The 17,810-nt window shown below is 38.1% G+C and overlaps 1 protein-coding gene across 1 annotated transcript in view; it reads left to right on the top strand.

Moving 5' to 3' along the window:
- Positions 1-622: 622 nt before the first annotated feature.
- LOC113530281 (formin-H) overlaps positions 623-17,810 on the top strand; it is a 36,852-nt gene continuing 19,664 nt past the window's right edge. Inside the window, exons 1-8 of the mRNA XM_026920120.3 lie at positions 623-794; positions 2,766-2,891; positions 4,108-4,182; positions 4,864-5,037; positions 6,023-6,174; positions 7,202-7,396; positions 7,523-8,075; positions 9,300-9,462. Of these exons, the coding sequence (XP_026775921.1) occupies positions 762-794; positions 2,766-2,891; positions 4,108-4,182; positions 4,864-5,037; positions 6,023-6,174; positions 7,202-7,396; positions 7,523-8,075; positions 9,300-9,462 (1,471 nt within the window). The 5' untranslated portion in view covers positions 623-761. The remainder of the gene's footprint in view (positions 795-2,765; positions 2,892-4,107; positions 4,183-4,863; positions 5,038-6,022; positions 6,175-7,201; positions 7,397-7,522; positions 8,076-9,299; positions 9,463-17,810) is intronic.

Below are 17,810 nucleotides of genomic sequence, written 5' to 3'. Positions count from 1 at the left end.
GCAGATAATTTTGCTTCTTTCTAGAAATAATAAAATAATCTGCCAACAGATCAAGACTACTGCAGGCTTAAAATTAGAGCTTAAAGTCTAGAAACAGGTTTAATGATCTTATATTTGGTTTATGGTAATCTTATAATAGGAAAAACTAGATACACTTGAGAATATTCCAGATATTTTCACTTGCTAAGATGTCCTTTTTTGCGGTGCATAAAATAAAAATAATAAATACAAAATATGTGCCTGAGACTTCATTCTTTCATTTGGAATTACATTCTATCATGTGTAACACCCATGAAATGGAAGAAACAGTGACAAGTGTAAGTAACAACATGCCCCTACACTAGTACCAGCACAAATTAGGACTAATAATAATAATGATAATAATAATAATAATAATAATAATAATAATAATAATAATAAAAACACCAGGCACATTTAGAATGCATTTACTGATCATTATTTTGCCAGAAAAGCAGATTTACATTTTCATCTTTTCTCTCCACAATGAGATTTTAGCCTACATACTATTTATACAGTGCCTACTATCCACCTATTTCCAGAGAGTACTATGTAGTAGGCTAGTACGCAGTGCTGTTGTGATAGCTGTAGGGAAAAGCGCGGTGAGTGAATTCACAGCTTGCTTCCTCTACAGTTAAGGACGTTGCTAAAGAAGGCTAAACTAGTCAACCTGTCGGGTGCTTAAAAGCACATCTATCTTTTTTTATTCGTGTCATCGCTTGTAGTGACTTTCATCCCAGAGCATGAATAGCATAAAGATGCAGGATGTCCCTCAGGTAAAGCGCACTACATTCTAAAGTATGTATCAGCTTTAGGCAGGTAAAGTCTGGCATTAGGCATGAGTCTAAGACACTACTGACTTGACAACATTAATGACTAGTTTTGTTTACTAACATAGTTAGTAATAGTTGAACATGGAAATGTATCTCATGGATTGATTTTAGACTAATATTCTATAATAATCTGTTTATTTAATAGTATACACTATTGTTTTGGGTGAGCTGTATAAATGTATGTTCACTCCAATGTATGTAAACTAAATATGAAATGAAGTCTAAACTCATGCCATTAAAAGCAGTCCAGTTTTAGGTTGTTTGAAATGTTATCAGTGTGTTTGTGCTGTCAGAGCTTTTGTATACAGTGTAAGAGGAACTTGTACAATGCAGCAAATCATTGTCACCTTTAAAACACTTGTAGTTCCTGTTATAGTTTGTTAAGCACAGAACTGTGAGTATATCACTGTTTGATATTGGCACATAAAGATACAAAAGAGATTATCTTTGTTATCTGTATAGTTTCTCGTATGCGATTAGATCAAACGGAAATCAAAAAGGTGCTCTGTGCTGAAGTCGCTTAAGTCTTCTGTCTCTAAGCTTTTCCTTCTGAGACGAACCACCCCAGTAATCTCATATACAGTACATCTCCTCTTGAGTTGCAGTAGAGATCTCAGCAAAGTCACACACTCTTCTCAGACACATTCTCTGCCACGTTCATGATGCGTCTAGATCATTCAAATATGATACAGGTTTACTAAACGCATACTACTATATATTTTTAGACAGTACTTTTGTTACACTATCATGTCTATGTATTTCTGTACAGTACAGTACAGTATATCCTTTTAAGTACTAGTGCAGTAGAGTACTTTTTTATGTTTCACTTGCACTCTTCAAGTACACTTGAGAAGGTCTGAGGCAGGTCTGAGAAGAGTGTGTGAGATTACTGGGGTGGTTTGTCTCAGAAGGAAAAGCTTCTTATTCTTATTATTATAGTTGTAGATGTCGTAATGATGGTATAAAATGTAAATGAGTATAAATATAAATGAGTATGTTAAATACTCATATATTTATTTAATGTCCACATGAAGTTTGTAATCCAGTACCATCATACTAATATGCTACAAATACATGTTTACAAGCTTTTAAAATTGTATGCGGAGAAGAGATTTTCAATTTTCAAGTATTTTACTGTGCAGCTCTTCAGCCAAACCTTGAATAATAACTTGTCTTAACAAACCAACCAGAGTTTTTTATGCATCAGTTGATAAATTCCCAAATCATGCAGTAATATAGCATTTGCCTTACGTTCAGGAGATTGTGTTCACGTCCTGATGATGCCAAGTGCGGCTTTTGTCGCTGTTTTCTGAGAAAGATGATTATTTTTATCTTAATCTATTTTCCTTAAAGAATTTTAGGAGAAAAATTTGTGACAGTATTGATACCTAAATGAAACACAAGTCAGAATCTCCATGAAATCCCCTTAGACATCAAAGAGAGACTTTTAAGCAAAGAAATGTTCATCGTTTACTCAAGTCAAGTGGCTTTATTGTCATTTCAACCATATACAGCTAGTTAGTACACAGTGAAATGAAACAACGTTCCTCCAGGACCAAGGTGCTACATAAAACAAAACACAGAACTACAGGAGACATTACATATATTTACATAAAGTGCACAGTGCAAACATGTGCAGACGGCACAAGACACAAGACGGCACAAAGACAAGACGACACAAGATGGCACAAAAACTGTCAAAACAAGACAATGTGTCATCATTTGTCATGAGTTCTGTACTTGTAATTATTAGCACTTCTCAGGTCTTTTAAGCAATTATCATCTTCACTGTAGAACAAAATGAAACAGAGCTTTTTCATCTGTCTGACCCTATATTTGAGCACAATGTGTTAATGAGTTACAGTGTGGATTGGAATAGCTTGTGCAGCCCTCACTGTTTATTGTATTTTGTAGCTTAGTAATGAGATGCAGCTGAAAATTATGCACATGGTGAAGAGTGGAGAGCTGAGCATCGATGATGCTCTGGACCAGGCCAGAAGAGACAAACTGCAGCTGCTCCAGAGGAACTTTGATTTAGAGGTACAGTGGCAAGAGCTCTATATAGTGCTTGAAGCTCGAAGCTCTGAGGGAATAACACCAGACAAGTGTATGTTTTTGCTTCTTTAACTTAATACAGAAATGCAGACTGCATGGTGTTGCAGTGGGTAGCATTACTGCTTCTCTGATCTAGGGTCCCTGGTTTGAACCTGAGCTTGATTTACAGTGCACGATGCAGTTTCGGTGCATATTCTCCTCATATGGCTTTCCTCTGGGTTCTCTGGTTACCTTCCACTTCCCAAAAACATGCCAGTAGGTAGACTGGATAAGATAAATTGCCCCTAGTGTGTGAATGTGTGTGTGCATGGCATCCAGCAATGGACTGGCATCTCATCTAGGGTGTATTCCTGCCTCACTTCCCAGTGTTCCCAGGATAGGCTCTGGATTCACAGCAATCCTGGTCAGGATAAAGCAGTTACTGAAGATGAATTAGATTGTACATCAGTGTCATATAGAGTAGGGTACACACATTTGTAGATTATTTGCTTTCATGCTTATAGTAATGAATACAGTGAAAGGGTATTTTACAATCCATTATCATGAGCACTTTTATTCCAGTAGTGAAAATTTTCATGTAGTTAACTGTCAGATTACTATTAAATTAAAGCATATTATTCACTAACTACACTGAAACATATAGGAAAAATATAAATACTTTATTAAATATCCAGTTTAGTGAGGAAAATGGGTGAGGAATGTCTAGACTAGACAATAGATCCTGAGAATTTAAGGAGTTAGTGCCATTCAGAAACAAAAGCCTCAAACCTGTCTTGTAGTCCTTCAGATATGAGGCTTCTCATAGACAGCAATCACGATAATTATTGTCTCTTACGTACAGGGCTTTTTTTTTTATCTTTTATTTTAGATAAACTGTTGCACAACAGCAAGTAAATTTAGAGCTCCTGTGTGTGTTGAATTCTCAAAGACAATAGAAATTTATGTTAATTTGTGATGCTAAGACGTTTGTTTATGTGTAATGCAGTGGAATTTGATAAATGCATTGGCATGCTTCCCATAAGGAACTAAAGAAACTGGCTAACCCACTTTTCAAGGGACTTGCCCAGCTACAGCTGGAACCAATCACAGGCAGAATACACCACCTTTATTTTTCTTTATTTTTTTGCCAACAAAAGAGGAAGTTGTGTTACTGTAGCCATATTAATGATTATTTTGGCTGTTATTCATTGTTTTATTGCAGGAAAAACAAGCCTCGCAGTACAACTTCAGTGTGCACAAATTTAATTCTTACAGATGGCAAAAAAGGGTACTCCAGGTATGAAAAAAATCATGCATATTTAATGTTTTATTGTGATGTAATGAGAGAATACAAGTAAAAATGACCAAAACGGTGTTTACCATATGGCCAAAGGTTTGTGGACATCTGACCATCACACCCGTAGGAGCTTTTTGGACATCCTCGTTCCACATTTAGTCCGCCTATGCTGTTAATAACCGCCACTCTTCTGAAAGGCTTTCCAATAGATTTTGGAGCGTGGCTGTGGGGATTTGTGCTCATTCAGCCACAAGAGCATAAGTGAGGTCAGGCACTGATATTGGGTGAGGAGGCCCTGGGGTGCAGTCGGCATTCCAGTTCATCCCAAAAGTGTTCAGTGGGGTTGAAATCAGGGCTTTGTGCAGGACACTCGAGTTCTTCATGGACCTTGCTTTGTGCACAGGGGCATTTTCATGCTGGAACATGTTTGGGCCTTTTAGTTTTAGTGAAGGAGAATTGTAATGCTACAGCATACGAAGACGTCCTGTACAATTGTATGCTTTCAACTTTATGGCAACAGAAAAACCACATATGGGACTGATGGTCAGGTGGCTCCAAATGTATGACCATGTAGTGTATGTTGGATCTACAATATACAGTATACAAGCTGCCCTTACTGCTTGTTACTGTGAAATTCCTCAAAGTATCTTTGTTCCATTAGAGGAATGTGTGTCTCCTCAGATCGATTTCAGCACAAAGATGGTTTGCAGTATTGAGAAAGGCATTGTGAAGAGACAGTTTCTTTTTGAGGAAATAAAAAACTGCCATGATGCTGCAGGGACCAGGTTCACAGTGTTGTTCAAGGACCACCATGAATACGAGCTGGAGGCTATGTCTCCACAGGACAAGCAAAAAGTGAGTTCGGACATTTTTGATGTTGCAAAGACACTGGCTGGCCAATACTAATGCCAAACCAATGGTTCTCTGTCCCTATCCTGGACACTGTCTGTTATTAATTATCCAGCTAATTTAAGGATGGGATCCTCAGGATTGGGACTGGAAACCACTGTACAACAATTTCTATTTCAGTTCCTTTCACTATATATTTATGTAAATATTTATAGCTGTAAAACACAGAAGCTTCATTAATTATGAAAGGTGACATCATCTGTCATCCTCTCCACTAATATGTGCTGAAGGGATGTAACCCAATATGAAAACATTATTCAGAATGAACAGATAATATGTTCTAAACAGATACAAATACAGATAAAAATAGGAGGTGTATCCTTTCTAGACAACTTGCTAGAAAGGTCCACAGGGCATCTAGTTGAGACTAAATTTTTTGCATCATGATTGGGCTCATGCTGGACTTGACAAAAAAGTTGCAAAAGTGAGAGGGAAGGTTTTTCCTTCGTGCATGCATGACCACACAGTCATTTTGGGAAATAGAATGAACAAAATTCATTAGAAAATATCGCTGGCAGGAGCAAAATAATTACAACATGAAAAAATAGCCCTGTGCATTACAACATGAAAATTACAACAATTACAACATGAAAAAATAGCCCTCTAGTCAAAACCAACCATGAACTCGTAAGATGTAGCTGATGTTGAGGAACTGTTAGAGCAATAATTCACAGAGCGTGCTGACAGTACTGTATTTCAACCTTTGGGTTTCTCCCAGTGATATGGTTCATTAAAAAAAAAAAAAAAAGAAAAAAAAAAGAAACACGTTTTGGTTTAGGCCACATATATTTGGAGCAATAAATAGATACATATACAGATAGTGGAACTGTGTTACCCCTCAGTGTGCTGGGGTTCGTTTCCAAGTAAACAAGCTCCTTATATACGTATATATATATATTATATATCATTCAAGTATGCTTGCTCTCTCTAGATGCTGGAACTAGTAAATCAGATTATCTACAGGAATATCCAACCTCCAGATGTTTATGAGAAGCCTGAAGAGCCACCAGCGTCCCAGAAAAGGCTTCATGAGGGCCAGCTGCTTCTGCAGCGAGGAGGGCTAGCATCGTTCAAATGGAAGAAGTATGGACATGTTTAGCTTCATTAATTCTTGTCTAATTTAGCATCATTAATCAGCTCACTGGCTTCGCAGCTTTAGTCACACTCAACGAAAATAATATTACTATTGTTTGCTGTAAGTAGTAGAAATAAACTTTGACCAGCTGATGATACTATGTATAGTAAAGTTCATGCAACAATAAGTATTATTTTCATTTAAAACCCACAGGGGCAGGCAAAGACCCGGAGTCAAAAAATAGGTACAGTGACTTGCATTAGTATTCAGCCACTTTGCTGGTTTAGGTATGTTTTCGAAAACTCTGGGGCCTTCCAGGATCAGGTGTATTTATATTGAGATGACGTGGCACTTAATTGCACACATTTAACTAATTATGTGACTTCTGATGGAAACTGGTTGCACCAGAACTTTTTTAGGTTAGAGCAATTTAGGTGAATACTTATGCAGTCACAAATTTTTTTGATTTATTGTAAATAAATTTGCAAATTAAATAGACCTTTAAAAGCCTACAAAATGTGGAAAAATTCAAGCAGGGTGAATACATATTCAAGGCACTGTAATAGTGAAAATTATGCAAAAAGGTAGCACCTACACTATTTAAATACAGTCAACTATCAGATATAGTTAAAGGCATACAAAATGAAGTAAAAAAATAGGCAAGTACTTTTGTGATAAGAAAGAAATGGCTTGAGAATGCAAAGGGAAATTGCAATACTTTGCAAAGGGAAATGAAAAACATGAGGTACCTACACAAGGAAGTAAATGACTTCTAAAGGAGAAACAGGTATAGGTAATAATGGGTAATAGTTTCGCTAATGATACTGACAGTTTTAAAGTGTGTGTGTCTACAAAGCATGACATTGAGGTGTTATAATAATAACTGGCTTATGATATGACATTAATCCATTGTTAAAGCTCTATAATGAAGAACAACTTCAGGGTCAGTAACACTGCTGATGATTCGATACATACTTATAAGCTGTGAATGTTCTGGGCTTTTATGTGATTCTGTATTAATATTTTGTTGGCCAGGTATGAGGCACATCTTTATACAGGACACCTGACCCTGCTCTCGACAGGGCATTGCCAGTATGAGGATGAGGCAGATGTCCCCATGTCCTCCAACCTGCCAATCATCATTCACTTCTCCGATGGCAATGCCAGTGTAGAGAGCAACTGCACCTGTGACTCTCTGTTTATGCTTCTCACTAACAATAATGAGTACCAGTGAGTTTTTTAGATCTTAGATAAAATCTTCACTAAGCTTATCAGATGTGATAGTTTTTTTTGTTCAGCTCAGGATATGTTATGAAGAATCTGATCGGAGAATCTGATTTCTGTTATCTTTTCTAGTTTCCGGATTCCAGTAGATGGACAGATGAGTACAGAGGTCATTAGGAGTGAAAGGGATGCCTGGGTTAAAGCTATTAACAAGTTATGCATGGACTGGAAACATAAATCTCAGTCTGAGCATGTGTATGAAGAACTCACAGAATCTTCCAAGATTGCAGAAACCAGTAAAGAGTGTCAGTCTGAAGGGGAGAGAGAAAGAGAGACTGACAGGATGCAGAACAATCAGGAGTCTGTTTTAGTGCCACCGCTGCCAAGACCTCGTTTATACGCTGCAAAAAGTGTCCCTCTTCTATTGCCGGAGCCAGTGCTCGAACCGGTGTGCCTTCCTGCCCTGGGGCCAGAGCAGGTGCCTGAGTTAAAGCTACCATCCACATCAGTGAAAAATCCAGAGGCAGAGCCAGTACCACAACTTGCAACCGTGACACTACCAGTGCCTACTTCAGCCTCGACTCCTGCTCCTCCCATGCCACCTCCCCTGCCCAAGAAGAGCAAGCCAAAAACACTGACAGAGAGAACCAAGGCCTTTCACTGGGATGTCATTGTGCAAGACAAGGTATTGTATTTACAATACTATGCTAAAGGCATATGTAACAAAATTCTGTAAAGCTAAAAAGCTTCCAAAAGTAATTAAATGAAAAGTTTCTAAATATAACGAATACTGTAAAGAAAGGTAAATAGTAAAAATGTAAATCATATATATGGTGTGTAAACTGTATCAGTTCTCTTAATTCTACTTCCTTTCATTCCGGAGCAATAGGACAGTTTCCTTAGGAGCGAGTATTGCAGTTTACTTGTTCCCTTACTGAGTACCAACAAGAAGTTATGGCAATAACCATAACCTCACGCTACGTAGCTTATAAAAGGTCCTCACTACTCATTCCCATTCTGGTCTTGTCTATGAGTTGAGAAAGTGGATTCAAGATGTTAAGTATTCATTCTAACATTTATTTCTTGCTTATTTTGTTATTGTTAAATCTGAACCATCAAAGTACTATGCATTGATGCAAACCTTGGACAAGCAAAGTAGCCTGCTTTTAGAGGCAACCCACATGGGGTCATCATCATAATATAATGGCTTTGCTGTTGGTACTCTGCAAGAAAACAAGCAAGTGGGAATACTCCACTAATTCCAAAGGAAGTCACCCTGATGAACCAGTTGATGATGAGAACCATGGTTACATATAACCATACATGCACCTTATGGTACATATGTTTTTATATGAGAATTGCTTGCTAGGTTGTTTCAAGACTTGCTCCAGTTATTGTGCAGATTTTGGCTTTTGCACTTGCTTCTGTAGTACATAGATGGTTTTGGTGATGTTTTCATCGGAAAAGTGACCTGTGACTTAATATAAATGCAAACATTTGTCTTACACATTGTTTTAGAAATCTGAAATGTGTTTTTTGGCTGCAACACTAATGTAGAAGACTTTAGCATAGTACTGTGTATTGGTTTGGATACACAACAACAGAATATAGTGTGAGAACATAAAAATAATGTTAGACTTCAGAGTCTCTGCAAGATTATATTTACCTCTTATAGATTTGGAATTAAAATTATTCATAGTCCTGATTCCACACTGGCCCATTTTCTTTGAACAGAACGCTACATTTATTATGTTTCCCACCATGACCGAATGCTTTGTATTTTCCCTGAGCTCATATATTCAAGGCAGAGTGTGTGAACAGCGATTTGGATCGTTCATGCCCATGGTTTATTTATTGCAGGTTCCTGTGGGGAAAATGAAGATATTGACTGTTTTTGCTGCTCTTACAGATTGCGAAGTCATTGTGGGCGCGGGGAAGTCCTCGAGAAATTGAAATCGACACATCACGTCTGTATGAGCAATTTGGAGTCAAAGACTTGGGGCACTTTTCTAGCGCAGAGTCCAGTAATCATGCTGAAATCCTGCTGAATGCGAAAATCGCACACAACTTCAGTGAGTATTGGAGTTACCACAAAAAAACACCTTACACCTTTGTTACGTTGTGCTAAACTATATTTAAATGAGAGAAGTGACCATATATATGGATAGTGTAATTAAAATGATCATTTATCTTTAAACATGTATTTACATTTATTTATGCTTACATAAATGAATGTAAATACATCATAATGTTTAAAGGCATACATATTATATGGCTGCATTTATTTCCACCTTTTAAGATAATGGGCAAAAGTGACTGTCAGTAAAATAAATTAGACATCATGATTTAAAGTTTCCACTCAAACAAGTGGAGCAACTATGTCTGCTTCCTCTAGCAACAATATTTTAATTAGATCGTCTTGTTGACATCATGGAAGATTTTGTTATATCATGTTCCCACAGAAAGACACCTGATACCTGTCATGAAATATGGTGGTGAATCATTGACTGTTTTGCGGATTTGAACCATGTTGAACTCTTGTGGTATGAAAAAGGAAGTCCATGTTCACAAACCTAAGATTATAAAGGAGTGTGAAATGTTCCGCATGGAGTCTCATGTTAATCAATGTTAAACATTACAGGAAGACAGTCAGGCGGTTTTTCTTTCCTTGGAAGGCTTCATGCATGTTTAAGCTTAAAATATGTCACATTCCTTTCATTTCATGAAACTTCAGGAAGCTGCACTGAGTCTTGGTCTTTAATTTAGGCATTAATAATCTTCACAATCGATTAGTTCTAATGCCTGGGAATTGAGAGGATGGCCTGCATTGTATTTTTGGTTTGGTGAGTGAACTTGACTGTGAGGTGAGTATTTGTGTATCTTGCAGAAGCAATCATGGCAGATGTGTTATTGATCCCTCTGGAAGGATTAGGGCAACAGGAACAGCAAAGCAGGCCATTAAAACCCAACGGCGGATCACCTAAGGATAACGTCACATCTCACAAAACTCCACTCAGATAACTTTTCAACATATTGTTAAGCAAGACAGATAAAGACAGGCTTTGAGAGCAAGTCGATAGTTTTTCTGTTTGCAGTTGAAAAAAAAAAAGGTAAACTGCTTAAGCCATTTCTTGCATCAGGCTGATTCTTTTCTGGTAGTTCTGGTTTGTAATCAGCATAGAAGCGCATTTTGTGCACGAATAATTATTTCACACACCAGTGGTCTTGACATTTTAGATATTTTTCAAAGCTTCGAGACCTCCTGCGACTCAAACACCTAAATCATATAAATTATAGTTGCGTACACTATATGGGAAGCCTGAGTAACAGACTTTGTGTCTTGCAGATGGCAGATTTTGTGACTGCCACCAGATGGCATCATATCAACAATGACTGACAGTGTAATGCTGAACAATATTGCAATATTGGAAAAAAAGGTTACCTCTGTGGTTTCAAATGATTACATTTTATGGATTCAGGCTGATAGCACTGCAGGAAATACACTGGTATCTTTGGAAAGGGGGCAAATATTAGAGCAGAAATCTTTTCCCTTTGTGAATTTGTGAATGAGTCACCCCCTTTGATCACTCTTAGATGATGGATTGAAGATGTCATTGTATATGCTACTACACCGCCACTGTGCTTCTAGCAATTTTTTTAGGAAATCCAGGAAGAAGCTTATTGCAGGATAAAACAGAGCCGTGACTGTTGTTATTGAACTAAGAAACATGAAGCTTCTGCCATCAAGCACTTTACTGAGTGGGATGACAGGCATATTCAGGCATATTCTGCTCTTTTCTTGCATCCCTGCGCTGAGCTGTGATGTCTGAATTAAAAAAAGAAGTCTAAGCAGAACCTTGAATTTGCTTTCAGCTAGAATGTACATCACGTAATAGTCACAGTCCTAATATCCTGAACATTATTAAGGCCAGAATATTCTACACACACTTTTATTTTGTGAATAAACATTTTTAAAGCATTGTTGCACTTTAAACATCAAATTACCCATTTCCATTTTATTTATCTGTCTCTGAATTAACTTATAAAAATCGTGTAAAGCTACATTATTTGGGAGCTACTAAGCATACTCAACCATTAGGCTATAATATACCAGATTTCAGGATCGTTTGAACGAAGGCGTAAAATGGAAATTAGCTTTAAAGCAGCATTTTTGTACATAAGCCTCTTCTAACGTATTTGCAGTGTATATGCAGGACAGTTACCAGAAGCAAAAAAAATGTATCACATTTCCCTGTAATGAGAGAAACCCTGAACTCAAAACATGACAGAAAAGACATGACAAAAATATTTTACCAAAGGTGTTCTTATGTAGTTTTAGCCAATACTGAAGCACTTCATTCATTCATTCATTCATTCATCTTTAGTAACCACTTTATTCTGGTCAGGATCACAGTGGATCTGGAGCCTATGCCTGGACGTGAGGAGTGAATACACCCCAGATGGGAAGCAAGTTGATCACAGGGCACCATGCACACGCATTCATGCGCATTCACACCTTGGGGCAATATCGCGTAGCCAGTCCACCTACTGGCATGTATTTGGGAGTTTAGAGGAAATCGGAGAAAGCAAAAATCTGTATTTTGCATGCCTGTACTGACACTCCAACATCTGCTTACATTATAATGGAGTTTTGAGTAAGTGGCTTTTTCACTCTTTTCTCAGTACAGGGAAGCTACTGAGAAAATTACAGAAAATTACAAAATTACTGTTTGTAGAACTCACCCATAAAATTCAGAAGGAGTAGATAGTGATTATATTGAAAACACTGTAGTATTACTTTAGTATGCATGAATAAAGTTCTACTGTGCCTTTTCAGAAGTCCCTATCATGTGCACGTCAAACAGGAGGTTAATCTCTGGCATGTCCAGCCTGACAGTAAGAGCGAGAGAATGCATGAGCCGCAAGTGTCTCCACACCAGCATGGCAGAAAAACTATGTCAGCGCACACAGCACAGATAGGAGATGAGCATGAAAAATGCATGACACCCTCACTGGCCTGTTTGTTGGCCTCCGACACAGGGTATCCCTCAGGCAATCTGTCTTCCGGCAAAGCTGTGAGAAGGAGAACAGCCCAAAGAAGGGTTCATAAATGTAAAAAACATGTCTACCAGTAGTAACTTCACTAACAGGTGTCAGCCAACCATGTGAGAAAAAAAGCACTGATTCACATTATTCATAGAGCATTTGAGGACTATATGAATTATAAGGGTTTTTTTTCTCAGTAATTACTTAAAAGTCGTCTACGCCTCATTCACATGGTACTCCTTTTAATGTACGCCTTTTTCCTTAGAGACTTTCAGTGCACGGTAAAGCTTAATGTTTTGAATGGACACAGATGACAATGTGTTAATTTAATACAGAATAACCTTGAAGAGGTTATTTGAACTGATATATATCTTTTGTGTTGCTTATAAGGCAAATTGTATCAGTGCACACTTGAAGGTAAATGCCAGTCAGTTTGTCTGGATAGTGCTCATATGTTAGATTTATAACCAAGTTGTTGTTAAACAAGCATGGCTCCCCCCATGACTCCTCCTTTCCTTCTAGCAGCAAGGTAGACACCCAAGTACTAAGAGAATTACTGAATGATAAATCAAGCATGTTAATAAACGATAATACGTTTGTCCTTGCATTGACAGAGTTCTAGCTAGCATTCAAATGGATCCTGTCATCCATTTGTAAATCTGCTGAAGGCAAAATATTAAAGCTCTATTATAGAAAAGGACAAACTCTATCAGGGGTATTCTCATTTATTACTTATTTAAAGTACTCATTCACAGAGTTCTAGCTAGCACTCAAATGGATCCTGTCATCCATTTGTTATTCTGTTGAAGACAAAATATTAAAGCTCTATTATAAACAAGGACGAACTCTATCAGGGATATTCTCATTTATTACTTATTTAAAGTACTCATTCACATTGGATTGAAGTAAGCTGTACAGAACACAGCTTAATGTTTTGACACAGATGACAATGTGAAGAACATACAGATGGTAGAATGATCAGGTTTGAGGCACTCTTTTCCACTGGATTGTTAGTTTAACTCTGAGGTCTGTGGTAGTTTCAGGAAAACTTATTTCAAGGCACCATAGCAAGAAAGTTTAGTAAGAAATAAACTCTTACTGTAGGTAGGTAGATTATGAGGCATATGCCTTGTTTCTTAGTTCTCATTGGAATTCTGTAGTTACATGCTTGCTCTATAAATATTCCCCATAAAAGCTTAAGGAGCATGCATGTAAGCTTTAAGCTTAAAAGTGCTCTATGATTAAATGGAGGACCATCAGGGTGGCTTTCTTTTGAACTGGTGGGGTTTCCTGTGTGCTTGTTTCCTTGCCATGCACAAATAACATGTGGGTAGTGGATAAAAGGACTCAGATTTGCTAAATCAGCTTTGGTTATTTTTGTCAGCCTGAGTCAATAAGGTGGTCCTCCAGTTGCAGAACCATGGTTACTTACAGACTCATTACATTCCAGACTGCCAGGGTGATTTTCTTTGGAACTAATCTAGACTGCATATCAAATTTGCCACAAGGGTTCCTAACATATCCTATTAGTACACCCCTGAGACAATAATACCCACAATTAGTGGAGATACCATGTTGAAGAAATGAGAATCACTCAAAATTCTGACATTGTCCTCTACTGAGGTTAATAATTGCTCAAGGTGCAAGGTGACACTGTTCTCTATTGTGGATGAGAATCACTCAAAGTTAGCTCCAGGTTGGCATGTCACAGAGGTCTGAGAGTGACGCTCCACATCAAATTGCATTTAATATGAAGACGACACTTCTTGACAGGTCCAATCTCGGATAGCAAGTCCAAACTATAGGTACCAAGTACAGTGGACGCAACTGTAACATTAACAACAGATTTGACCAATCATAGTAGTTACAAATTAGCTGAACTTTTGAATTTACCATTTTTCTTTTTCCAGCACATCTGTGGCTGTATAATTGTATCAGCATTCTAGGTTGGAAGCTCAGGGTGAACTCAGGGTATTTGCACTTGCTCTGTTTGTACACACTTAGTGAAAAATGCTGGGTGCTAGACCTAGTCCAAAGACCCTGAACTTGTATGTCACTCTGCTTATGTGGAAGTAAAGGAACCTTCTGCACTGTGTCTTAAGAAAATATTTAGGCAGAATCTGCCTCCTTTTCTGGAATCGTAAAATATCAGAAAATCATCTCTATTGCATGGTTTTCCAGTTGCAACTGCACGTCTGCAGTGAATATAACTAGCATTGGTCTTGTACCTCTGTGAGACTGATTCCTGATTCCTGTGTTTGACAGTAGTTGACACTGAAACTGCAAGTGATACCCTGTGGACAGTGTTCTCAGCAACCACCGATGTCATGTTATCAACCTTCAATGTTTCAGTTGCGTAGGAAAAAGCAGCTGTTCATTGACTGCATAATTTTAGAAATGATGCCAGGTGCTTTCGGTGAATTGTATCCTAAAAACTTGGTCATGCCCTGATCTGGCATGAAACCATTTTTGTGTTCTGGGCTGTCATGGTGGCACAAACAAAGCCCACACTGCCACTTGTGTAGCACGCTTCCATCTACAATTCCTTGTGTTTTTCGATTTCTAACTTTGGAGGAATATTATGGCAGTAGACAATGCTGTCTGAAGCTTACCTGCTGCCTAATGATAAGTTTGCTTCTCAGACAGAAGGAAGCAATCATCTAGTGCCTCCTGGGACTGTGCGCCAAACACCTGTCCAGGTACCAGGTGGCGCACAGTATTTTTCCCAGGCTCCAGGAATAGTGTCCAAGCTGGCCAAACTTACCTTCTCATCTGCGTTAACAATCCCAATGATCTACTGCATGCCACTGCTACAGCTCCCATTGCTTGGGGTGCTGCCCTTTGAATCTCATGGTGTGGGCATTATTTAATTAAATTCCTTTTCACTGGAACAATGTTAGAGTGTTAGAGATATAACATACACTTGCAAGAGTGTCATATGCTTTGCAAACCATTGTTAGCTATTTTATATTCCAACTGTATTCAGCTCAGGTTTACTATTCATAAACATGTACCACATGTAAGGCTACTGGTTTCTCTACCAGGTGTACTGATCTCAACTCTGATGCTTCTGCATTTACCACTGCAGCCATTCCACTATGCATGTTTTTTTGTGGAATAGTCTAATCAATTGCTTGGATGGATATACTATAAAATGGGTTAGGCGTTTGATCAGGTATCTCTCTTTATGCAAGCCAGCTGTACTACAAGCTCTGCACTTCCTTATGCTGTTGCATAGCTGTTAACAGCTTTTGAATTTGTGTTATGCCTGCTGTCGACTCCTCTACTCTACACTCCAGCATGGTAAAGGTGCTAACTCTTCCTGTTTCAGGGGACTGAACAGCAACCATTTCTGTTCCTGCTGCGACACAGCAGCAAAGGACTTTTTCCTTCCTAGAGGGCTCAGCTGTTTTTTCTGCTAAGCAGTAGGTACAAAACCTGCAAGCTTCATGCATCACTATCAGCATTATGCTGCACCTAGGGCAAGACTCTATAGGTGCTTGTTGAATGCTGCTCCAGTCCCAAACAATCTGGGCATTGCTCATGCCCATCGTCCAACTCCATCATGGCCTGGCAGAACAAATAGCTCACCATCCTGCCCATCCAGGCCACCTGTCTGTTCTAATGGCATAGTCAGTAGTGGCAAGAATAGTAGTATGTCAAAGACTAGAATTATCCTCACCCACAGTGTGCAGCAATGGACGCTTCTTTGACTGTGCTTTGATTTATTGTCTTTGAAGCCACTTCCTAAACTCCATGGCAAAATGAGAATGTAACAGGATCCTTTTATAGGCTACACAAGTGAGGTCGTGGTCACAAGGTGATGACTTTATTATTTGCACTGGGCAAGTAAACTAGCACACCATCTCAAATGTAAGGAAGACATAAGTAGATGTAAGTAAATGTAATGTAAGTAGAACAGAAGTCACTTTCGACATTTTTTTTCTAGGAATATGTCTAAGTATTATATATCTTTTTAGCATGCAGCATTATATACAGTTATTCCAGAATTATTGGCACCCTTGAAGTCAATGGGGGAAAAATTATTGTAAAAAAAATAAACATTAATTAATTAATAATAGTCTCCTCTCGAACACGTTCTTTCCATTTCCCATATTTATGTGTCCTTGGGGCATGATTGTGAGGTTGCACACATGTAAAATCTCTGTCGTCCATCAACATTGGGAAAATTTTAGAGCTTTCCAGAGACAAACAGTTGTTATGCTCTCCAGTCAAGGCTTCAGAATCTATTAGCTGTGGTGGTACTGATAAGTTTGAAACCAGTGATTTAACTAAGAAAACTTTTAATATTTTTTTAACATTTAAAATATTGTCTTAAAATGTCTCCATATGTCCATTACTTATGTAAATTGTAGCTCATTTTTATGAAAGTTGCCAATAATTTTGAATTGAGAGGTCACTCGGTAATTTAAGGCTCTGTTGAGGCTGAAAAAGTTAAGGTAGTGCAAAGTTCTGCTGGTAATGCATCAGTTGAGTCATGAGCTGAAAACATGAGAAGTTCTCAGAAGTGAAGAAGTGCAATCACACATTCGGGAAATAAACTGTGTATAATTTTCCTGCAAACCAAAGTATTGCACAAAAGGCCAAGATGAACCCCCCAGGGAGGGAATTATGTGTTAGTGCTTCAGCAAAGGATTTAGAAATCCTCCAGCATAAGTGTGGCTCCTTCAGAATGCATTTATAAAACACTATTCTTTGCTCTGACAATAGCAGAAGCATTCTCCATTCCTTGGCCTGAGACCTGTTAAGTGAATCCCATAGCATGTACTACCTTCTAAACTGCCATAAGTGAAACTGAATCTAGGTGGAATGGTGCTTTATAAATGGGAATCAGTATGTTGCTGATTGAAGTTGCAGTTTATTCCCCATTTTCTTGTTCTTGGTAACAACTCTGCCACTTGGTTTACCACAACATCTAACAGTTTTATACACACGTAACATGCTAATACATTTTTGGATTTGTTCTCACCTAAAATTCTCCAGATGTACTCTATGGTATGCTCTTTCATTGAATGATACAGTGGTAGCATTGGATTAGAGTTACATTTTAAGGTATACTGTATAAGCTACAAATTTGACCTTTTTATAAGAATTTATAGAAAATTTATGCTTCTTTACCTCCACAGGAAATGGAGGCTGTCTGTAGAATCTGTTTTGTGAATCTGGTTGTGCTCTCTGGTTGCTCACTGACTGGCCCAGCTGTGTCCTTGCTTGGCTCAGTGAATTAAATAAAGAAAGAACCCATGATTAGACTTCATGCTCAGGCTGGATTAAAAGCAAATTTGTTTCTTGTTTAGTAACCTCTCCATTTGAAATGTGGAAGAATAGAGGTTTACACTGCCTTTCTTGACAG

The sequence above is a fragment of the Pangasianodon hypophthalmus genome, chromosome 16 (assembly GCF_027358585.1).
Source record: "Pangasianodon hypophthalmus isolate fPanHyp1 chromosome 16, fPanHyp1.pri, whole genome shotgun sequence".
NCBI lineage: Eukaryota > Metazoa > Chordata > Actinopteri > Siluriformes > Pangasiidae > Pangasianodon > Pangasianodon hypophthalmus.
This window is presented reverse-complemented; position numbering and strand designations above follow the sequence as displayed.